At 34.3% G+C, this 25,492-nt stretch overlaps 1 protein-coding gene across 1 annotated transcript; it reads left to right on the top strand.

Moving 5' to 3' along the window:
- The first annotated feature begins 6,982 nt into the window (after nt 1-6,982).
- On the top strand, nt 6,983-8,211 carry LOC137651941 (CD63 antigen-like). The gene has a single exon (XM_068385155.1). It carries the CDS (start codon nt 7,088-7,090, stop codon nt 7,844-7,846), a length of 759 nt encoding a protein of 252 aa, XP_068241256.1. The 5' UTR covers nt 6,983-7,087; the 3' UTR covers nt 7,847-8,211.
- Nucleotides 8,212-25,492: the final 17,281 nt, after the last annotated feature.

Raw genomic sequence — 25,492 nt, forward strand, 5'->3', positions numbered from 1 at the left:
TTTACATATTCTCCTCTATCCTCATACACCTGACAACACAGATTACCAAACAATTCTTCATCACCCAAGGGGTTACTGCACTGTAATTGTTCAGTGCCACTTTCCTCTTGGTAAGGGTAGAAGAGACTCTTTAGCTATGGTAAGCAGCTCTTCTAGGAGAAGGACACTCCAAAATCAAACCACTGTTCTCTAGTCTTGGGTAGTGCCATAGCCTCTGTACCATGGCCTTTCACTGTCTTGGGTTAGAGTTCTCTTGCTTGAGGGTACACTCGAGCACACTCTCCTATCTTATTTCTCTTCCTCTTGTTTTGTTAAAGTTTTTATAGTTTATATAGGAGATATTTATTGTTGTTACTCTTCTTAGAATATTTTATTTTCCTTTTTTCCTTTCCGCACTGAGCTATTTTCCCTGTTGGAGCCCCTGGGCTTATAGCATACTGCTTTTCCAACTAGGGTTGTAGCTTAGTAAGTAATAATAATAATAATAATATTAACCACGGGGTAATACTGGACCTCTCAACAAGCGTTGGATTCGACGATACTGATATACTAACATTATATAACGAGAGCTTACTATAGATTGATTAAATTGTTCAAATATTTTCAAGTAAAACATGTAGCACATGTTGTAATTTGTGACCAAGTTGTGGAATAATCTTCCTAATCGGGTAGTTGAATCAGTAGAACTTCAAAAGTTCAAAGTTGCAAAAAATGTTATGTTGAACAGACTGATATAAGTCTTTTTATAGTTTATATACGAAATATCTATTTTGATATTATTATTGTTTTTTTTTAATTATTTTATCATAATTATTCATTATTTGTCATATCATTTGTTCATTTCCTTATTTCCTTTCCTCACTTAGCTATTTTCCCTGTTGGAACCCTTGGGCTTGAAGCATCTTACTTTTCCAACTGTGGTTGTAGCTTAGCTAGTAATAATAATAATAATAATAATAATGATAATAATAATACCTGTACACAAATACACACACACACACACACACATAAATATATATATATATATATATATATATATATTTATATATACATATATATATATATATATATATACATACATATATATATATATATATATATATTCAAATATACCGGATATAAGCTCTTGTCTTTGTGTGATTTCGCCTGGGGCTCTGATCCCGAAGTCGTTAAGAGAATCCAGACATTAATGTATCAAAATTATATATGGCTTATTTGAATATAAAAAAACACGTCTTAATGTGCAAAAATTTATCATATATATATATATATATATATACATATATATATATATATATATATACTGTATATATATATATAAATATATATATATATATATATACTGTATATATATATAAATATATATATATATATATATATATATTAAGAGAGAGAGAGAGAGAGAGAGAGAGAGAGAGAGAGAGGGGGGGGGGAATTGAACCATCAGTTGTGTAATTGAATAGTTATTTTCTGCAGTATTGTCTATATTCATCAATTCACAGGAACTAAGAAACAAGAAACACATTTAAAAACATATGTCGAACACAGTCGATAGGGTTACGAAAACTGAAAGTTTTTGTCAGTTGTCACTCTTCCCTCTTCTCATTATTTTGTTCAAAGTTCAATAAATGTATACAATTCATCTGAAATACACTTGGATCCCCCCCCCTCTCTCTCTCTCTCTCTCTCTCTCTCTCTCTCTCTCTCTCTCGAATTCTGAGAAAAATTATTTTTACTCCTCAAACGGAATTTTTTTCCCATGTCTAGAGGACTCTACAAAACGTCTGTTAGATATCTCGTTTAAGATATGTGATCCTCCCTCATCTCCTCTACCGAAAATTCTTAATTTTTTTCTTCCCAGAATCATGCGTCCATTCTTTTTTACTTTATGTTTGAAGGTAACCGCCCCGAGAGTCACTTCCATTTCTTGTCCTTGCGCCCATTTTCAACTGAATCAACATAACTTGAAAATTCTCTCTCTCTCTCTCTCTCTCTCTCTCTCTCTCTCTCTCTCTCTCTCTCCTCCTCTCTCTCTCTGGTATTACACAATGTGTCTTGTTATGGCAATTCTTTGTGCTGAGTTCTTTCAAATTTTTGAAAAGGACTGTCTATGAAACGAATTATTATTATTATTATTATTATTATTATTATTATTATTATTATTATTATTATTACTTGCTATGCTACAACCCTAGTTGGAAAAGCAGGATGCTATAAGCCCAGGGGCTCCAACAGGGAAAAATAACCCAGTCAGGAAAGGAAACAAGAAAATATTAAATATTTCAGGAACGGTAACTCCTTAAAATAAATATCACCTTTATAAACTATAAAACTTTTAACAAAACCTGAGGAAGAGAAACAAGATATGTCCGATTGTATCCTCTGCAAGAGAACTCTAACCCAAGACAGTGGAAGACCATCGTACATCGGCTATGGCACTACCCAAGACTATAGAACAATGGTTTGATTTTGGAGTGTCCTTCTCCTAGATGAGCTGCTTACTATAGCTAAAGAGTCTCTTCTACCCTTACCTAGAAGAAAGTGGCCATTGAAGTGACAATACAGTATTCCCTTGGGTGAAGAACACCTGTTTGGTAATCTCAGAGTTATCAGGTGTATGAGGACAGAGGATATGCACACAATAGGCCAGACTATTCAATGTTTGTCTAGGCAAAGGGGAAATGAACCGTAACTAAAGAAAAGGATCCAATATAGTACTGTCTGGCCAGTCAAAGGCCCCCTTAGCTCTCTAGTGGTAGTATCTGAACGGGTGGCTGGTGCCGTAGCCAACCTACTACCTACCAAAAACAAAATTTTCCAGCGAAACTGTCTTTCACCAATAATTTTATCTTATCTAACATAAATAAATCAGGTGTTTTAACCCGAAACATAAAGTAAATGCTAATCCTAAATAAATCATCTGAATGTGTGATGTATAACAGACTTACCATCCCTCATTCCTTATAATCCTTAACAATAGAAATTTTCAATGTAGTTGGAGTTAAAGATCCAGCAAAAGGTTAAATGGTTAAACGAATATTGTCAGGTACTTTATCCTGAATGGCTCCAGCGAAGAGCATAAAAAAAAAGGAAAGCAAATCTTTTGCTTTTCGACCTACTACTAATATACAGTATATTTTGCTGGGCTATGAAAGTGATCAAGTATAACCAAATGTTCCAAGTGATATTTCTTTGACTGTAGTTGCTGGAATTTATTATGATGAAGAGCAAGTGATCTTTGGAGGGATAGTAAAGAGAAATAAAACTCTGCTTCCGAAATAACTTATTGATATCAGCGATGAATATAATTTGTAAAATGTGGAGAATATCTGTGATGAAGTTCCATAAAGTAAGAATTAATAGTTTTGTAAAAGTTTCTTCATGTGAGAAAGATGAAGGCACTAGTATCAAGTAAGAAGGCAGTGAAAGTCAATAGAAAACATGATGTGAATAAGATATTATAGAAAAGCATTCTAGTAAGGAATTACATGATTAGCAGGAAAGTTTTGTTGTCGATAATTACGATGACTGTGTTATGAAAAAAAATATTATAAGTTTAAAACAGAATCAAGTAAAGGTAAGTCAAACTCAAATGTACACTCTATTGAATTATTAGTTCTTAGTTTATTGGAATCCTCTTATTTCTCTCTCTTTGTGCAAAGAAACTATCTATCTGTATATTTTTTTTTCGTATACCAAAATCAATATTGTCTTAATTAAAGAATAGAATATGAAGTCAGTCAGTTCTTTATAATATCCGAACTAATTTCATACATTACCTTTAAGGGCGGCACTGCTATCATGATTAACATAATAATGGACAATATCATGAATAAAATGCATATATGCATATACGTCATCATCTGTTCCGTGCATAAAACATAAAGTAAACATGGTTTGTTAATAAACATTCAGTTATTCATAGCGATTCCAGTACTTTAGAAACATCAGATGTATGATATCAGAAAACGGTTCAACAAAGCCTGTCTAACAAATAGAAACTGATATTCATTGTAGCAGAAATGATAAGACTGTCATAACTGCATAGCGCAAATGACTGAGAAAATTCTGGGAACTATATACGATTAAAAGCGTTTTTAAAGGTCGCTCCTGAAGGCCAGAGGGTAGGCACAGTGGTAATGCTCTAGTAGGAAAATATATTAGAGACTGACTATATGTAAAATATGATCAGATGCCAAGCCCCCTCTCCACCCGAGATAGGACTAGGGAGGGCCAGGCAATGGCTGCTGATGACTCAGCTGGTAGATCTATAGGCTTCCCTAAACCCTCTACATTTAGCTTACAAGGATGATGAGGTTGCAGTCCTACAAGAAACGTCTCTATCACCAGACAGAGATGTTTCCAATAGGCTACCACATTCTAATTAATATTACTTCTAGTGAAGCCTTACAGGAAATTAATTTACAGTTCACCAAAAGATTCCAGAATTTACACATTTTGAGCAGAAAAGAAGTTGATGGTAGCAGAGAGAATTTAGACAATTAGAATAATATATAGAAGAAAATTTGAAAGCTATAAAAGGAACGGAACTCTTTTTAAGGAGGTGTTTCATTTGGGTTTTCATCAATGGTATGGCTGGGTAAAGACGTAAAATGTTTGAGATTAATATCCTCATTATGTAATGATTATAAAACAATTGCTAAGCATTTACGTAGAAAATCTTTTTTGATTTTAATATGCTGATACCATATCGAATTCTTGTCAATGAGAAAAGAAAAACTACGATTTCCCTGAGTTAAACTGATATAAAGACTGTGGTCTGATGAACATAAACTATTGGAAACAAGGTTTTGGACAGGCTTGTGTTTAGCGATCTTAAAAGGATTTTGTCCGTCTTAGAGCATCAAGAACTTTTGCGTATTGCTATCCGAGAAAAACGGTACTATTAATGGTAGTAGGTTGGCCAGGGCACCAGCCACCCGTTGAGATACTACCGCTAGAGAGTTATGGGGTCTTTTGACTGGCCAGACAGTACTACATTGGATCCTCCTCTCTGGTTACGGTTCATTTTCCCTTTGCCTACATACACACTGAATAGTCTGGCATATTCTTTACATATTCTCCTCTATCCTCATACACCTGACAACACAGATTACCAAACAATTCTTCATCACCCAAGGGGTTACTGCACTGTAATTGTTCAGTGCCACTTTCCTCTTGGTAAGGGTAGAAGAGACTCTTTAGCTATGGTAAGCAGCTCTTCTAGGAGAAGGACACTCCAAAATCAAACCACTGTTCTCTAGTCTTGGGTAGTGCCATAGCCTCTGTACCATGGCCTTTCACTGTCTTGGGTTAGAGTTCTCTTGCTTGAGGGTACACTCGAGCACACTCTCCTATCTTATTTCTCTTCCTCTTGTTTTGTTAAAGTTTTTATAGTTTATATAGGAGATATTTATTGTTGTTACTCTTCTTAGAATATTTTATTTTCCTTTTTTCCTTTCCGCACTGAGCTATTTTCCCTGTTGGAGCCCCTGGGCTTATAGCATACTGCTTTTCCAACTAGGGTTGTAGCTTAGTAAGTAATAATAATAATAATAATATTAACCACGGGGTAATACTGGACCTCTCAACAAGCGTTGGATTCGACGATACTGATATACTAACATTATATAACGAGAGCTTACTATAGATTGATTAAATTGTTCAAATATTTTCAAGTAAAACATGTAGCACGATTAATAAGTATAATTAAGCATCATCGTTATGGGTAAATGAACGTTTATTTATTTATGAATAATCGGTTAAACATAAGGAACAGGTTCAGTTAACTTTGGGAGTTTCGTACAGTAACAGAAAAAAAAAATCATACCATTTAATTGACATAAAGTTGTAAGAAAAACATATTTCTCCGTAAAATCCTTTATGGAATAAAATTAACTTTATTTCCCTATGCAACATATACCATTGGTTGCAATTACAGAAATTATGACCTATATCAGATATCTATTCCATAAGTCAAGATTATGCTATTCTGTTAAATGTAATTATTCTAATTATTCTTGGAATATTTCACATGTTTTAATGAAAAGAAACCTTTTCTGTACATAGAAGTAAAAATATGGAATTTATTTTCACGTTTTTCATATGGCTGACTAAGACAAATGACATCTTATTAAATATCCAACTTGAATATTGTATACATGAAGGTAATAACCAGGGTTTATTATTATATATATATATGTTGAATTATATTTCCTAAGGATACCTTTAAGAGAATTTAATACACCCGTTATTATAGCGTTATCTTAAATTTGGTTTGTACGATTTCCCAGTTCCCCAATCTCACCATTCTCCCATGAAAGAATTTGATAATTATTTTTCATTTGGGGAATAACTGTTGATGAAGATATCTTTTTTAAATATTAGCATGATATAGAAACATTTTTTTTTAGCATAACTATTATGCTGAACCTCAAATAAATAATATGCCTGGTAAGATATACTGTGCGTGATTTACAAGAGACTCCGATTAAATTTTATATTCGTTTTCCAATTATACCTGTTTTCAGTTTCCTGCTACTAAGTATTAAAATGAATAGTAATTTCAAAGCAGAAAAAGTATATATTTTCATTCTGATTTCGAAATTCAAGCGTAATACGGAAATAATATGATTCACACTTTCAAATGATTTGTTCATCTCTGGATGAAAAATAATATACGATGGTTATTATTGACCTACGGGGAAACTTTCTGTCATTTTAAAAGATGCATTGAAAATTTTACTTTTAGGTTAAAGTCTTTTAATTATATGTTGAACAAATTAAAATATCTATATTAACAAAAGAAGTTCTATAAAATAAAGTTAACAACTATATTCTATTACATAAGTCTTAATACAGATCTATCTTCAGATCATTCATTTTAGCATTACTTCTCCTACAACAAGTGGTATAAGTACCCAATTTCAAGACTTCCTAAATGGGACGTTGTCGCCTTGTTTACATCATGACGTTGAAGGAGGTTTTAGGGCAGTATTACGTAGACATCAACTCAATGCAGTACGTGTTGGAGGAACAAAGCAAAGCTGCCAGTGATTTTTAAAAACAGGTGCATTGAAACATTGCAATGGCTGATCCTCAAATGAAAGGCTGTGGACTACTGACTGTCAAATATCTCTTATTTTTCTTTAACTTGATTTTCTGCATATCAGGAATCCTATTGATAGCAGTTGGTGGCGTTGCTCAGGAGTTTTTTCAGCAGTACATCCAATTTTTCGAAAGCCAGTATGAAACTCCAGCTATAACCCTGATTATCCTGGGTGCCATCACCCTTGTTGTTTCTTTCTTTGGCTGCTGCGGGGCTAAACGAGAGAATGTCACCATGCTGCAAATTTTCATTTGTCTGATGGTTGTGATTATGATGTGCGAAGTTGCCGCTGTCATCGCCGTAGCTGTGATGCGACTTGACATAGAAGAACTCGTCAAAAGGAACCTAAACAAAACCATGGATCATTTTGGCCAAACAAAATCCCTCTCGACATTTGCTTGGAATGACATTCAACTCAATCACAGATGCTGTGGAGTGATGAGTTACCTGGACTGGGAGAAAATCCAGTATGGTGTCGAGGTAGGTGGTGTTCCGGACTCCTGCTGCGTTGAAACGAATCCTGCTTGTGGCCACGGTATTTTTGGGTCTATGTCGAGTGGATATGACTTTATTTCCAACATTTATACAAAAGGGTGTTATCAAGTCTTCAAAGACGCTGCCATAAGTAACGTTGGAGCTATTGGAGGAGGTATCGCTGGATTAATATTCTTTCAACTTCTTGGAATTTTCATGTCTTCTCATCTGATCCAGTCAGTAAGGAACTATGAAAGAATGTAGAGCGGAAATTTAGACCTTCGTCTTTAGTGTTTTGATTTTTAAGTGACATATTCTGTTCAGGTTTTATTGACGTTGATCTTTCATCTAAGTTAAAGAAGTGGAGTTAATTTCAAACTAATGTAAATTGAGATAACCTAGTAGGATATGGTACTAACTGTGTATTGTATGGCATGAAAAATTTCTTTTGAGGCATTAAACCTCTTTTATTTATTGTGGTTGCTACATTGTTAAACACAGGCAATTTTGGATTGGTATTGTTCTCAAAGTATTAAAAGCTAATTGTTTAACTATTATAAAGTAAAACATTTTTAACAGTTCTCTCCATTTGCAAGCTGAATGAATAAAGTTATTATATCTAAATAAAAGCTTAGAGTTTGCCTTTCCTTGATTTCCATGGTTACTCAGTTTCTATGACTGCTTTGAATAATCTTACTCTATATCTGTTCCAATTTTAACCGTATAAATCTTATGCTTTTTAGTGAATGTAGAAAATATAGCTCCACAAGCCAACTATGATGTTTTTTTGTTTTTTTTTTTATAATTATTTTCCATTAAAATATATGATACTGTAATTTCTAGCGAAACTGAAATTCGCTATAAGAAATGAATGATTGCTGGCTATTTTTGCATTCTTCTCTATTAACACAGGGAGCTAGGATATGATAACTTGCGTATCCATGACTAAAATTTGAACATGAGATAATTTCTAAGCCCATTGTTTACTTTTGGAAGACTGGTTGAGTCCCTGCCCTTGCGCTGTTTGCATTCGCTTCAGCAAGTTTTTCCTTTTAGTTTAAGTAATCATTAGCTGTTTTTTAACCCAAAAAGAGATTCCTAATCTTTATACATACGTTCCCGGATATTTATTTCCATGAGCAATTTTTCCAACATAACTGACAGTTGGAATGAAGAAGTGTTCCAGAGAGGATTTAAATTTATTTATCATTATCACCAGCTAATCTGCAGCCCTAGTTGGAAAAGCAGAATGGTATAATCCTAATAGCCCCAACAGGGGAATGGCGCAACTAGGAAAGGAAATAAGGAAATAAAGTATATGAAATATGATGAATAAAGAGTATGAAGTTAATGAAGATCATGCAAAAGTAATGTAATGAAAGTTAGAGTACGCAGTTATTACGATGGCTTTTTTTTTCTCTCTCCAATGTAGACAAACTTTTTTGTAAAGAAACGAGGCAATATACTTCTTTTACCAAGGAATGTACAGTATTAGTTAATATCTTACGTTTACAAGATTTTCACTTCTTGCATGATCTACTGTTACACATTTTAAGTAGCTTAAAATGATTTGAAGAGAGATAGAGGGTGGAGAATCTTAACACAGTCTTAAATAATTAATTAACTGGGCCTAAACGTCATATGACCTAGACTTGCCAATTATTTAAAAAATGTATTTTTGTTTTACATATCAACGATCTGTTATACTTAAAATTGTGTCGGCTTCAACGTTAACAGATTACATAGGTTTCTCAAAAGTCTATGGAGAAGAATTTCAATTTGAAATATTTTATCAGTTTCCAAAGTCGAAAAGTGAAAACGCTTGATAGTAACCATATGTTTCTACATATTTGAAGTTGTATTTGACTACTCGATCTTCGCCTCGTCTGTCATTATGTTGTCTATAATTAGTACTTGAATGATGACAGTTTCTGCCAACAAAGTAAAGTGAAGGTAACCACTACACCAGTGTCTTACTGTATCCACGTCTGTTTACAAAATTTATTTCTAGGATGGTTAGTTAATAGCATTGCTTGAATATTTAACTTTTTATCCCTTCCAGATAATTTGCTTTTGGAGGATTTTGATATAGACTTCTCGATTGAAGTTCTCCCTACTGTTATGAAAGTATACAACAGTAGATATACTTTTGTCTACTATCTGTAATATATATTATTAAGATAATGTTTATTTCTCACACTGTTTATAGTGGGAAGGATTAATGGTCAAGGTTACAGGTAAAATCTGTAGTTTTGTATGTTACTGTTTTTCAAGGGACTTTAGATGATCGATAGTTTGTTTGCATGCATAAACCTTCGGATTACTCTAATTTGAAAATTTAAGTCCAGGCAAAATAAATGATATTCCCGAACTTTTCTAGAGTTACTTTTCATTAAAAATCTATTCCAAAATTTAAATCACACTGCTACCTCTGTTACTTTACATATTGTTAATATACATATTGTCTAACGATCTTTACCTCTACTTAAGATTCTGTGTAAAGTGAATGGAACTCTCATATGGAAATATAATGTTCAGTTTCATAGACACAAAAATATAGTCTTGTTCTTCATTTTTAGAGGGAAAGATACATTTCTAAGTTCCTATGCGATTCATAATGATAAAGGGGCGCAGATACTTCAGATTTTTTATGCACTTTTAAACTAAAATAATAAATTTTGTTGTATGTGATTTAATATTTGGAAGATTCGAATACCATGACAACTTAATCACAAAAGATAGGTTGAAAATGCAGCTAAGTGAAAATATATACACATTCAACAATGAATATATAATAGCAAACACAAAGAAGAAACTGTACATATCTTTACTGGCTTATTATCATATCCTAAATTAGTTCCGGACTCGATCTATTAATTTTCGGTGAATGGTTAAATTATCACAAATTGATTATCTGTCTACCAGATATTGGAAAATGTTGTTAGTGAAAGTATATGGAATATTTATAGCGCTCGTTGGATTTTTTAAAGGGATATGCATCTTTTTGTTTATAAGAGGATCGAGAACCACATAGCCTACTGTACACAGACTTCCATACAAGTACGCATATACCTAAGCATAAAAAAAAACCTGGCAAAGAGGGTAAAACTCAAGAGAGGATACATAGAATTAGCAGAACTACTCTAAAAAATAAGGAAACCACAACCCTAAGACATTCATAAACACAGTTTGACTAAATTTGACGAAACGCCGAAGGAAGGGAGAAGTATTAAATTATTGAAAAAAGAGCTTGGAACACTAGTTCGGAAGGGAAACTCCATCCTCCTAAATTATTTACGGTATACAGAGAAGAAAATTATTCGAATTTTGATTGGACAAATGTAGGAATTAACATCAATGGAGATCATCTCAAAAGTTAAGATTTGCATATGGCATAGTTCTATTAAGTAAACCATGGGAGGAATTACAAAAGTTGCTAGATCTGAATTGAGAAAGTAGAAATGTAGGAATGAAAATTAATATTAGTAAAACAAAGATAATATTCACTGAAAATGTATACAACAAATAAGAGATACAGACGAACTTCTAGAGATTGTTAATAAATCTACGTACTTTGTGTTTACTTAGGACATAAGAATGAAATTAGACGAAGGTTAAGCAAGGGAAGGAGAACTCTTGGTAAACAAATGAGATTATGGAAAGAAAATGCCACTTTTTCAAAAAAGAATTAATCAAGTGGCCCGAACAGTAATACCTCAATCATCAGAAACTTGGGGGCTCACTAAAGCCGTAGAACATAAGCTTGTTACAACTCAAAGAGCTTTGGATAGAATAATGATGGGAATAAAAGACACAGAGAAAGGTGAACAATGCTATGAGAGAAAAATAAAGTAGAGGATATTCTAATAACATGTCAGAAAAAGAAATGGACGTAGGAAGGACATACAATGAGAATTTTAGTCAAAGGGAACAATGAAGAGATTTTAACTAGCCTAGTTCGAAAATTGCATTTAAACACAAACACTTTCTGTCTGTCTGTCTGTCAGTCTACGATTTACCAACGTTTGAAAAAAACAGCTGCAATTAATGTACGTTTTGTAAGCCAGAGATTAATTTCTGCTAGTAGCACAATTTGAGCTCTCATTCCTGCCCATAAAATTATTCAAAATCTCTTTTGGGTTTGCGTAACGCCCATTGCATTATTGCTCTATTATCTCGCCGACTCTTGAATAGCAGAAAAATTATGGTAACTTGTGAGAAGCTTACTAATAGATCGGATTGTGAACAATAATATTATTTCCCTGATTGATATAGATAAGTAAGATTTTAGCTCTTCTTAATAGGAGTAAAAACTAAATTAATTATGAATAAACACACATGCTTCTAGTAAAAAAAAACACATACATTAATTTATTTCCACCATTTTTCCTTTTTTTATTTTTAATATTTGTCATCTCCTCGTGTATATATATATATATATATATATATATATATATATATATATATATATATATATATATATATGTGTGTGTGTGTGTGTGTATATGTATATATATATATATATATATATATATATATATATATATATATATATATATATATATATATATATATATATATATATATATATATATAAATATGTATATGTATATATATATATATATATATATATATATATATATATATATATATATATATATATATATATATATATATATATGTGTGTGTGTGTGTGTGTGTGTGTGTGTGTGTTATGACTTCATATATCTTACCACTACATTGTATGTAGCGATTTCAGACATTAGAAGAAAGAGGTTGATAGAATAAAGTAAATATCATTTCCGTATATATACTCAGCTTAGTAGCTTATGAATTCCTGTCACTTTCTAAAGTAGCTTCAACAACGAAGTTAATATGAATAAAGAATAAGTTACATGCTGGTGCCATAGCAGTATTATTTTATGTTACTCTTGTTTGTCTTAAAAGCATAATTATTAAGTATCTATATTTTTTTTTTGTCTTTTTATATACCGTTGAGCATTATTCTAAAATTGTAATCTAGCGTTAAATATTTATTTTCTCATTTATTTACATTTCATAGCGTTTTTATTTTACTTTTATCTACTCTAGGAAACTGGAAAGTCTCTACTAATTTTGTTGATTGTTTTATTTATTATTTTTTGGGGGGTATCGTAACTGCCTATGAAAATAAATAAATATTTACCTTCAATTGCTGTCATTTACTTCCACAATAGGCTATTGAAATAAAAGAATTTTGAGTTTTGTTGTTTTCATTTTTACCTTAAAACTATCTCTGAAAGGAATAAGGAATAATTACCGCTTTTTGTTGTAATTTTCCCTATTTTATTTTTGATTAATCTAATTTTATTAACTTATGTAAAATCCATCAAGTCATCATACTAGGTGGATTCATTGAAATCTCAGTTAGGTATCATTTCTACATGATTATTCAGGAGAGAACAAATGTATATTGATTTTACAGGATCTTTAAACTTTGTTTTATTGGTATAGAAAAAAAACTAGAAATAACAAAAAATGTCTCATGTAAGAATATTTTATTGAGTTAAATTATTAGAAAAAAAACTCAGATTTCAGGAGGTTACACCAGGAAGAGGACACGTTAGACTATTCAATAGCGGACTTGAAATAATTCGTTCCATAAAGATTTTGAAAAAGCTATGGTTATTTACTGTCATAAATTAAATGTGCTTAAGCTTTTTCCTATCATCATATAAAAACGAATGACTTCGAATACAAGTAAATTGGTATACAAGTATGAAAACGGAAATCAGTTGACAAGCATTGTCTTGATCTGAAGGCAAAATTTTCCAAATCTATACGCATAATTTGTGGACAAGCACTAACGGGATTGACATCCAATGTGCAGAGAGCAGTCGCATACTTCACTTGCTCCACCTGCGTAGTGTTCGTGTTATGTTACGCCATTTTGTTTTGCTTTGGCTTGCTTAACCTGCGCCCCCCCCCCCCCCCCTACACTGGTCAAACCTTAATTATTTCACACACTTTGTAGTATTCGTATGAGCATCACCTATAGTTACTTCGCTAGTTTTGTGACTGCGTTCTATTTACCGAATTGTAATCGCAATTATTCCCCGTTAATTTAATAGTAATAGTACAGTACAGCATCCACACAACTGGTTACTTTTGTTGTAGAAGAAGAAATTATCGAGAAACATGATCAACATACTCTTGGGGATGACCAGGCAAGAATTTATAATCGCACAACATACAGGATTTGTCCAGTTCTTAAGTAAAGAAAGGGAAATCAAAGCAAATGATGATACAAAAAGAGTGCTTACATTAACAATGGTCACGTTTTCTTGATAATGTGGAAAACTTCCTTTGCATTTGGATCAACGAAAAGCAGCTAGCAAGACATATGATGAAAGAGAAAATTATTTATGAAAAAGCAAAGGTTTTGTATGCTAGCCGTATCAAAAATTAGCCAGGTACATCAACAGACAAAGAAAAGGAAACATTTAAAGTGAGCCGTGACTGGTAAAGAAATTCATGAAAAGAACTGTCATCAACAGTTTTGAGTGCCATGGTGAGGCAATGAGTTCCGTTGTCAAGGTAGCAGAAGTATTTTCTGATGAATTTAAAAGGTCTTTTAGACCACAGCAAGGGAAAAAGATGCCCAAGAGGAACTTCTTTACTGCAAAAGCAAAATCAGTTTCTGGTCAAAATCCCATAAAAGAGCGTCTAACCTTGCTGTTCTGTGCTAATGCCAGTGAGGGTTGTATAATAACAAAAATTCCTTGTGTATCACTCTCAAAGTATATAAAACTTTAGCTAGTACAAGATACTGAAGAAGCAACTTACGAAGACAAACAATAAAGCTTAGGTGACTCTCATATTGTTTGTGCAATTGGTCAATGAGGTTTTTAATCCTGAGGTAAAAGAATTACCTCATGGAGATGAACTTCCCACTCTAAGCCTTGTTACTTATGTGTAATGTTCCTGCCCATCCTCCAATGGTTAAAGAAGGCTGCATGGATGAGTTTATATGAATTGGAATCAAGTTTCATACCAGCCAACATCATTCCAGTTATCCAACCCAAGGATCAGCATGAACATCAAACTTTAGGAAGCTGTACACAAAATCAATGTACCTGTGACAGTTTGAGGGAATCGAAGAGACCAAATTCACCCTCCGAGAGTTTGAAAAGACCACTTCCACATCTTTAGCTGCCTCGAATGATTGATAAATTCTGGGATTAGGACACCGACAGAACCCTTAAATCTGAATGAACCAAACTGCGGCCTGAGTGTATTACAGAACGAAATTTCGAGAATTGAATCCATCCAGGAGGCGGTTGATGATAAAATTGTATCTTTGGACAAAACAATTTAGTTGAAGCTGGAATAAGATGAAATCAGCGTTCTTCTAGACCAACATAAAGAACAGCTGATGATCGACGTGGTGAAATTGTTTAAGGAGCAGTAATAATAGGTTTGATAGGAGATTCCATCTGAGAAGAAGGGACAGTGACGAAGCTTTCGCTTTAAGGGAAAAATAGGGATGTTTAAATATGGGAAAGTCTGCCAAATTTTATAAACATATCACCCAGGTAAGGCTTCAGCCGGGTGAGTAACGAATTTAATTACCAACAACGTGAAAAAAAAAGCAGTTTTCTTTAGATAGGCTTCTTGTGGAAATTTAACGTAAGAGTACTAAAAAGGGTAAAAAGTGACCAAAAAGGGTGAACGCAGAGATTTATTTGCTGAGTGTTTATGTCCTTTGAGAGAGAAAGCTCCCAATATATTACAAGAAATTATCATCGAGGTAAAGTGCAAGTTATTTATGTTAATATATTTCTATTTCCTACTGTCAATTATTACTTATCGTTAATTTCTGATGTAGGGGTTACAATTAATCCCTTAAATAACACTACAAATCTTTAAAAAAGGAGTAAGAGTATGTGCATTTTGGAACTTATTGGTTAAACTTCTTTCATTTCTCATAGAATATATTATTTTTGTTTACGAGCATTTTGGATTATAGTTGGAATGGATTAAGCTGGTAAAACAAGGTACCACTATTTACATATGGACAAACACATATACGCTTAATACCATATACACTTACACCCGTGTTTATGTATGTATGTATGTATATATATATATATATATATATATATATATATATATATATATATATATATATATATATATATATATATATATATATATATATATATATATATATATATATATAGACACAATACTTTTAGGATTGTCTTGACGATTTCTTTTATATTTTAGGCCCGAGAAAAAACCAGTTTCAGCAGTCATATATTTGTAAAGCTAGCTCATCGATAACTGGCCTGTTTCCATAAACATACATATAGAATGCACTTTGGAAAGTAAGTATTTGTTGAAGGGAATAAGATTTATGGAGTTGCTGAAAAATTAAACTTAGTTAAAATATGAAATGTAAAGAGGCATACGTATACCATTACATATTTAAAAGATATACCATCCATTAGTCCGGTATGTGTCACCAAGGTTTTAGTTTTTTGTCCGGTTTTTTTGTCACAAAGGTAAATTCGTTTTGTGCCTTCCTTTTGGATCCAGTCATTCAGGAGAATTAATTAAAAACAAAATAATTGAAAAGCTCAATCGAAATACAATTTTGCTGTAATAAACGAGGTCTGAGTCTAGGGAGAACGTATAGTGTATTGCACAATAAATCTTAACTGGTCTTTTTGATTACGTTTATGTTTCATTTTGCAGTTGAATGTTATTTGTTTTAGAATAATGATATTGAGTAACAGGGTACTATGAAATGTCAAATGCTCTACAACAATCCACTAGGTACGGTGTAGCGTGAAATATGTTTTTAATTTGTAAACTTGAACATCGCATGAATAATATTTTCTTGTATGTTAGATTTTCCCCGATAGCAAACATTAGACTCTCTCTCTCTCTCTCTCTCTCTCTCTCTCCTCTCTCTCTCTCTCTCTCTCTCTCTCTCTCTCTCTCTCTCTCTCTCTCTCGTAAATACACGCATTTATGCAAGAAAAATACGGTACGCTAATCCATACTATGGTAATCTCCAGCATCATTTTCATAGTCATCCGATGAGTAATTAATTAAATTGAGAGATAGTTGGAGTTCATGTCCCTTGTTATCATGTCATGAATCTGTGATAACACATGTTGGAGGAGGTGTAAATAAGCATATTTTTTTTTTAGATACACACGTTATTTATCTTGACATTTTCCTCCTTACCTCTGGTCTTTACCCTAATCCCCATATATCATTATCAACATTAATATATAAAACCTAAAAGATGAAATTAATACAAAGGTAGAGTTGATTTTGGAATTAATTGTCATTAAAAAGGGGGAAAAAAAAGAACACTTTCATTCAATATTATCAAAAGAGACCTGTCGCCAGAGTGAAAAGCTATTTTGTAATCGCATATCCCAAAGCAGAACTCCTTTCCGGGGTACAGTGAAAATTTAGAACATAATTTACAGAATCATAGTTTACTATTAATATTAGAAATATGCGAGAAGAAAACTTATGATTATTATTATTATTATTATTACTTACTAAGCTACAACCCTAGTTGGAAAAGCAGTATGCTATAAGCCCAGGGGCTCCAACAGGGAAAATAGCTCAGTGCGGAAAGGAAAAAAGGAAAATAAAATATTCTAAGAAGAGTAACAACAATAAATATCTCCTATATAAACTATAAAAACTTTAACAAAACAAGAGGAAGAGAAATAAGATAGGAGAGTGTGCTCGAGTATACCCTCAAGCAAGAGAACTCTAACCCAAGACAGTGAAAGGCCATGGTACAGAGGCTATGGCACTACCCAAGACTAGAGAACAGTGGTTTGATTTTGGAGTGTCCTTCTCCTAGAAGAGCTGCTTACCATAGCTAAAGAGTCTCTTCTACCCTTACCAAGAGGAAAGTGGCACTGAACAATTACAGTGCAGTAACCCCTTGGGTGATGAAGAATTGTTTGGTAATCTGTGTTGTCAGGTGTATGAGGATAGAGGAGAATATGTAAAGAATATGCCAGACTATTCAGTGTGTATGTAGGCAAAGGGAAAATGAACCGTAACCAGAGAGAAGGATCCAATGTAGTACTATCTGGCCAGTCAAAAGACCCCATAACTCTCTAGCGGTAGTATCTCAACGGGTGGCTGGTGCCCTGGCCAACCTACTACCTAAGGTAAGGATTTGAATTATAAGTGTATATTGAAAATTTAGTGAAATTAATATACAACTTTCTAAATTTGAGAAAATCACTCAAAATGTTGTTATTCCTCCAAATGTTAGCAATTCTTTCCACTGCTTTAAAACAAAATCCGGCTTCAAAAGGCAAGGGACGACAAATCTTATCCCAAAAGACCTATTGAATATGCTTTGGAATCGTCCCCTCTTATGGATAAAGCAATTTATGAATAAAAATCTATTGAATTATATTTATTAGGTGATGTATTTAATTTGTCAATTGCCAAATTCTGCTTTCGAAGAACGTCGTGCATTTCTTCAGACCAATGGCAATCTCATTTAATTCCAAAAGAACCCTTGTTTACATGTAATATATCTATCTATCTATCTATCTATCTGTCTATCTCTCTCTCTCTCTCTCTCTCTCTCTCTCTCTCTCTCTCTCTCTCTCTCTTTATATATATATATATATATATATATATATATATATATATATATATATATATATATATATATATATATATATATATATATATATATATATATATATATATATATATATATATATATATATATATATATATATATATATATATATATATGATAAATTTTGCAAATTTTTACGTGTTTTATATAAGCTTGCTGACCAGGGTTCGATTCCCGGCCGGAGCCAAGCTCTTGTCTTTGTGAGATTTCGCCTGGGTCTGTGATCCCGAGGTTGTTAAGAGAATCCAGACATTAATATATCAAAAATATATATGGCTTATTTGAATATGAAAAACACGTAAAAATGTGCAAAATTTATCATTAATTGAATGCCTAGTAACAAAATACCAATTAGCTACGATGGTGAAGATGGGTTGATTTCAATTCTAAGTACAAAATACCTGAATTCGACAGGTATAAGGACAGTAGAATTGTCATTGACTTTTATCTTTGTTCGTGGACAAGTGGGTTAGTCGCTGTCTATATAAGCTTGCCGACCAGGGTTCGATTCCCGGCCGGAGCCAAGCTCTTGTCTTTGTGAGATTTCGCCTGGGTCTGTGATCCCGAGGTTGTTAAGAGAATCCAGACATTAATATATCAAAAATATATATGGCTTATTTGAATATGAAAAACACGTAAAAATGTGCAAAATTTATCATTAATTGAATGCCAAGTAACAAACTACCAATTAGCTACGATGGTGAAGATGGGTTGATTTCAATTCTAAGTACAAAATACCTGAATTCGACAGGTATAAGGACAGTAGAGTTGTCATTGACTTTTATCTTTGTTCGTGGCCAAGTGGGTTAGTCACTGTCTATATAATCTTGCCGACCAGGGTTCGATTCCCGGCCGGAGCCAAGCTCTTGTCTTTGTGAGATTTCGCCTGGGTCTGTGATCCCGAGGTTGTTAAGAGAATCCAGACATTAATATATCAAAAATATATATGGCTTATTTGAATATGAAAAACACGTAAAAATGTGCAAAATTTATCATTAATTGAATGCCAAGTAACAAACTACCAATTAGCTACGATGGTGAAGATGGGTTGATTTCAATTCTAAGTACAAAATACCTGAATTCGACAGGTATAAGGACAGTAGAATTGTCATTGACTTTTATCTTTGTTCGTGGCCAAGTGGGTTAGTCACTGTCTATATAAGCTTGCCGACCAGGGTTCGATTCCCGGCCGGAGCCAAGCTCTTGTCTTTGTGAGATTTCGCCTGGGTCTGTGATCCCAAGGTTGTCAAGAGAATCCAGACATTAATATATCAAAAATATATATGGCTTATTTGAATATGAAAAACACGTAAAAATGTGCAAAATTTATCATTAATTGAATGCCAAGTAACAAACTACCAATTAGCTACGATGGTGAAGATGGGTTGATTTCAATTCTAAGTACAAAATACCTGAATTCGACAGGTATAAGGACAGTAGAATTGTCATTGACTTTTATCTTTGTTCGTGGCCAAGTGGGTTAGTCACTGTCTATATAAGCTTGCCGACCAGGGTTCGATTCCTGGCCGGAGCCAAGCTCTTGTCTTTGTGAGATTTCGCCTGGGTCTGTGATCCCGAGGTTGTTAAGAGAATCCAGACATTAATATATCAAAAATATATATGGCTTATTTGAATATGAAAAACACGTAAAAATGTGCAAAATTTATCATTAATTGAATGCCAAGTAACAAACTACCAATTAGCTACGATGGTGAAGATGGGTTGATTTCAATTCTAAGTACAAAATACCTGAATTCGACAGGTATAAGGACAGTAGAATTGTCATTGACTTTTATCTTTGTTCGTGGCCAAGTGGGTTAGTCACTGTCTATATAAGCTTGCCGACCAGGGTTCGATTCCCGGCCGGAGCCAAGCTCTTGTCTTTGTGAGATTTCGCCTGGGTCTGTGATCCCGAGGTTGTTAAGAGAATCCAGACATTATTATATCAAAAATATATATGGCTTATTTGAATATGAAAAACACGTAAAAATGTGCAAAATTTATCATTAATTGAATGCCAAGTAACAAACTACCAATTAGCTACGATGGTGAAGATGGGTTGATTTCAATTCTAAGTACAAAATACCTGAATTCGACAGGTATAAGGACAGTAGAATTGTCATTGACTTTTATCTTTGTTCGTGGCCAAGTGGGTCAGTCACTGTCTATATAAGCTTGCCAACCAGGGTTCGATTCCCGGCCGGAGCCAAGCTCTTGTCTTTGTGAGATTTCGCCTGGGTCTGTGATCCCGAGGTTGTTAAGAGAATCCAGACATTAATATATCAAAAATATATATGGCTTATTTGAATATATATATATATATATATATATATATATATATATATATATATATATATATATATATATTATTGCTGGCAAATTACATGGCTCTAGTGGCATAAGGTTGCCACCGTTGTAATTTGAAGAATGGTTACTAACTATGCTTGTGAAGCAACCCTCTCTCAGTTAACTCTGCATACATACCACTCGTAATAATAAAAAAGCAATAATCCTAATTCGAGAATTTTCATGCACTTTCTAACCATGTGGAAACATTAAAATGACGTAATCCCTCGTGTTAATCCTCGTGTGTGTCATAAAACATACCTAAACGAGATTCCAAAAATCTTCATAACAAAACTATATGGAATAAAAAGTTAATTCTTAAAAATAACGTAAAATTACATATACTGAATTGTATGAAAATAGAATTAAATGAATGACGAAAGTCTTACGTGATCTACATAGGAGAGTGGACTCACCTTACAAGCTGGCTATACATCTCTTAAATGCGCAAATAAAATAAATGATTGGAATATTTACTCTTATGCTAGACCAGCTTCGTAAGATAACTCCCACCCAAAAATTATTTATTCCGGGCCTGAATCCACCGATTCAGCCTGAGATAAATAACCTGTAACCAAGTTTTCTTTACCTGATATATGCTTTACATTAATACAATATGGTTGCAAAAATAATGACCACCTAGTTAACCTTTGATTATTATTTCTCATCTTATGTGGTCTATTTACACAAAATTCAAACTTGCTTATCGCTGTGATTAGCTCTAGCAGTTCCTTTTCAGCTGTCAAGTAGGCTTATTGATGCTTCTTCAGCTTCCATGACAAAAAACAAAAAGGGTAAAGAATTCTTCCTTTTCTTTTTGTAATAAGACAGCTCCAGTTCTATTACCTGACGCATCCACTTGTATAAAGAATTTCTTAATAAGGACTTTATCCCATCGAAGGATTCCTGGCACTCACTGGTCCATTTTTTTTTGTTATCTTGGGGCTAGTCAAATCTGTCAAGGGAGTGACTACAGCTGAAAAGTTCGGGCAAAAACACCAGTAAAATCCTGTCATCCCTAAAAATCCTTGTAATTGCATCTTTGTTGGGGGTGGTGAGGCTTTCCTTCGATGTTAACGGCTACTGGGGCGATTTGTCCTTTTCCGGTTTCAAATCCCAAGTATCGCACTTTTGCCTTTCAAAATTTGCTCTTCTCCAGGTTAATCATCAGGTGTGATTCTCGCAGCTTTTTAGATACTTCTTTCAGGATTCGGAGATATTCTTCCTAGGTCGATGAATGTATCACAACATTGTTGAGATATACGCCTACTCCCTCACTCAATCTTAGAAGGTTATCCATCACTCATTGAAAGGTAGCGGGTGCGTTCATTAGACCTTATGGCATGACGGTGTATCGATATTACCCAAACACTGTTATAAAAGCTGATAACAATTTGGAGTTGCTGTCCAAAGGAATCTGATAATAGCCTTTTAACAAGTCGATCTTTGAGACGAACCTTGCTTTCCCGATGTTGCCGAACAGTTGGTCTATGAGCGCCAAAGGATAATTATCGGCCACACTGATCGAATTCAACTTTCAGTAGTCCATACACATCCTGAAAGATCCATCTGGTTTCTTAACGAGCAAACATGGAGAACTGTAAGGGCTAGAACTTTGTTCAGCTAATCCATTTTGTAAGAAATAGTCTTCTTTTCTCATGATTTCTTGGTGATATGGCGACAGTAGATAAGCATTTTGTTTGAATGGTCTTTCCGTGATTTTGAGGTGTATCTCATGCCCCGTCAAGATGGTTCGTTTTGGAACGTGCGAGACAATCTTAGAGAAACTTTTAATCAATCGGCTCAATTCCTCTTGCTGCTCCTGGTTCAAATGAGTTAATTTCTCTTCCAGATTCTGAATGATTGAAGAATTATTCATTTTCATTACCGTCCCTACCTCATATCCATTGTCGTCTTCTGTAGATGGAAGGGTTTGCACCATACACACTTGTAAAGCTCTGGTCTCGTTTTCACTTAAGAATGGTTTCAGTAGGTTATTGTGTACTTTCCTTTGACTTTCCCTTGTTCTTGGGGTTTCGATAACGAGGTCTGGTCACTAATCTTCTCCAAAATCCTGAATGGTCCTTGGAACTTGTTGGTGAATGGGAATCTCCTTATTGGTAAGAAAACCAACATCTGTTGTTCTACCGCAAACTGTCTGTCCTTACTTTTCATATCGACCCTTTTTTTCATTTTACCTTGACACGTTTTCAGGTTTCCAGGGAAAATTTCCTTATCTCGCCGATCATTTTCCTCAAATTGTTGACGTATTCTCCATCCATTTCTTCTCGATCCTTCCATTTCTCTGCCAACATTTTAATCGGTCCTTGTACTTCTTGTCCAAACACCATTTCATTTGGGCTAATTCCTTGCTTTCTTGATAAGCATGTAATACCTCAAATAACATCCACGGTAGTCTGATGTCACATTCATTTCCTGTATCGTTACAGTACTTTGTCAGCATACTCTTCAGGGTTTGATGAAATCTCTCTAATACATCTTGGATCTTCGGGTGATAGGCAGTAAACAGTTGTTGTTTCAAATCCAACAATTTCATCATTTCCTGTAACAATTTTGATGTGAAATTTGTCCCTCGGTCACTCTGAACGATTTCCAGAATACCAAACTTAGTGAAAAAAGTCTAGTAACTTATCCGTGATTACTGTGGCACTGATGTTCCTAACAGGTATGATTTCTGGTATCTCGTTACTGGACGCCTAAAGGTTAGCATGTATTCGTGACCTTTATTTGTCCATGGTAATGGTCCTACAATACCTTCCTGAACGGTTCTCCTCGCACTTCATTTGGCATAAGGGAGCTTCCTTGATGTACTCATTAGGCTTTCCAGCCATCTGACAAAAGTAACATGCACAGCAAAACTGGCTCACGTCGTTATGCATGCCAGATCAGAAAAAGTATTTCATAATCCTCTCCGTCGTCTTCCTTATTCCTATATGTCCACTGTTATGCGCTATGGCAGTCACCTATCGTCTCAGCGGTGCAGGAATCAATATCTGATGGTATATCCCCAATTCGGTATTCCCAGGGATATCAGCTGGTCTATGTTTTTTTTTTAAGTGATCCATCCATAAGATAATAAGAGGTGTGAGACTGCTGCACCTTCATCTCATCCACCATACGGTACAATAACTCTTAACGTTCCATCCTTCCACTGCAATCCTATTAGCCTTTTCCAATTAACTTGTCCTACTTCTAATGCTTAGTTCTTTTTCTTCCAGGTTCCCTGCTTCTTCTCTTCCTGTCTACTCATCTCTGCCATTCCTCTTCTCTCAGGCTCTCTTGGTAGCTCTCCTCTTGCACACCATCATTGGAAACCTCTTCTTCTAAAAATAAATCCTGCAAGTCCATCGCTCCGGTTTCTCTGTCTTCTTCATACTCTTAGTCTTCATACAATTGGGAAACAGATATGTTTAGTCCTTCTCAAGTTCAGTCAATGGTTTCTCTGTTACCGTTGTAAAAGACTCAAACGGCGCCTCATCAACTTCTTTTCCTTGCAGGACTTCCACTTTTTCGACGGAATATGAGTACTTTACCGCAAAATCAAAATGACCTATCACCAACTCGCTAAGCATTTTCAAACAGGAAATAGGGGTAACCTCCTCATCTCTTATTCCTTTCGAAATGACCGATTCTACTGTGAGAGACTGTTCCACCAATGGGCGTAAACCTAGTGTCACTACACTATAGTTACAACCTGTGTTGGGCAATATTTTGACCAGGGTCTGCTCGCTCCTATCCAGAACGGCCAACATACCTTCATAAATATACGGTTTATAGGCATCCATGCTGTCTGTATTTGTCCTGTTCGCGTGTAAACATTAGCTGGATTATTTTCCTTGTCGTCCTTTCTCGTTTGTTTCTTCGTCTTCGTATTCTGTGAAGTTGAATTAACCTTAATCACTTTTGCAACTGCTTTCGGTTGGTTTGACCAACATTCCTTACTGATATGGCCTTTCTTGCCATACTTATAACAGACAATATTAATATTCTGCATGTCATCCCCGATTGTTGCTGTGGTACTATCCCATTTTACTTTGGATTAGTACCAGTGGTACTTCCGCTGTAACAGTTAAACCTGTTCACATAGTTATCATTGAACTGGTTTCCATGGTTCGGCGAATACTTGACTCCTGGTCGGAAGGACGGTTAAAACTTTATACCAGAGGAGGGTTTATGATTAATAATATTTTAATCTTCACTCAGCTAAGCCACTTTATTAAGTTTCTTCACCTCTCTCTCTCTCTCTCTCTCTCTCTCTCTCTCTCTCTCTCTCTCTCTCTCTCTCTCTCTCTCTCTCTCTCTCAGGAAAATTCAAATATGTTCAGCGCTATCAATTCTTCTAAATCATCCATCTCTCTCACTTTAGCTGCTTCTTTCCATCTCTTAAAAAATCATCATACCTCATAAGCATAATCAACGAAAGTCATTTTCTGGTTGTTCCGAAAACTTTGAATTCTTTCATTATTATATTCAGGGGTCATCTGACACACTTCCAGCATGCTCCTCTTAACTTCTTGATACTCCTTCCTCTGGTCCTGAGACAAGGCAAGGTACGCACTAGGTTTTTTCTACAATAATACTCTGCAATAACACAGGCAATTTATCTTCAAACCATTCAATCATCGATGCGACCATTTCAAAATGATCAAAGACTTCGTCGGGAGGTTCTTCGATGAATTTTGGAATTAACCTCTGGACGTTCGTCACATTAACACCGCAATTGTAAAAAGTAGGGGTCATCTATTTTTTTCATTGCCGACCTAGCACAAGCATTCAACCGCTCTAACTTCCTCGCATGTCAGGCAATTTCTCTCTCCTCTTCTTCCCAATCTCTCTCATTTTCTTCTCATCTTCCCTCGAAA

The sequence above is a fragment of the Palaemon carinicauda genome, chromosome 13 (assembly GCF_036898095.1).
Source record: "Palaemon carinicauda isolate YSFRI2023 chromosome 13, ASM3689809v2, whole genome shotgun sequence".
Classification (NCBI taxonomy): Eukaryota; Metazoa; Arthropoda; class Malacostraca; order Decapoda; family Palaemonidae; genus Palaemon; species Palaemon carinicauda.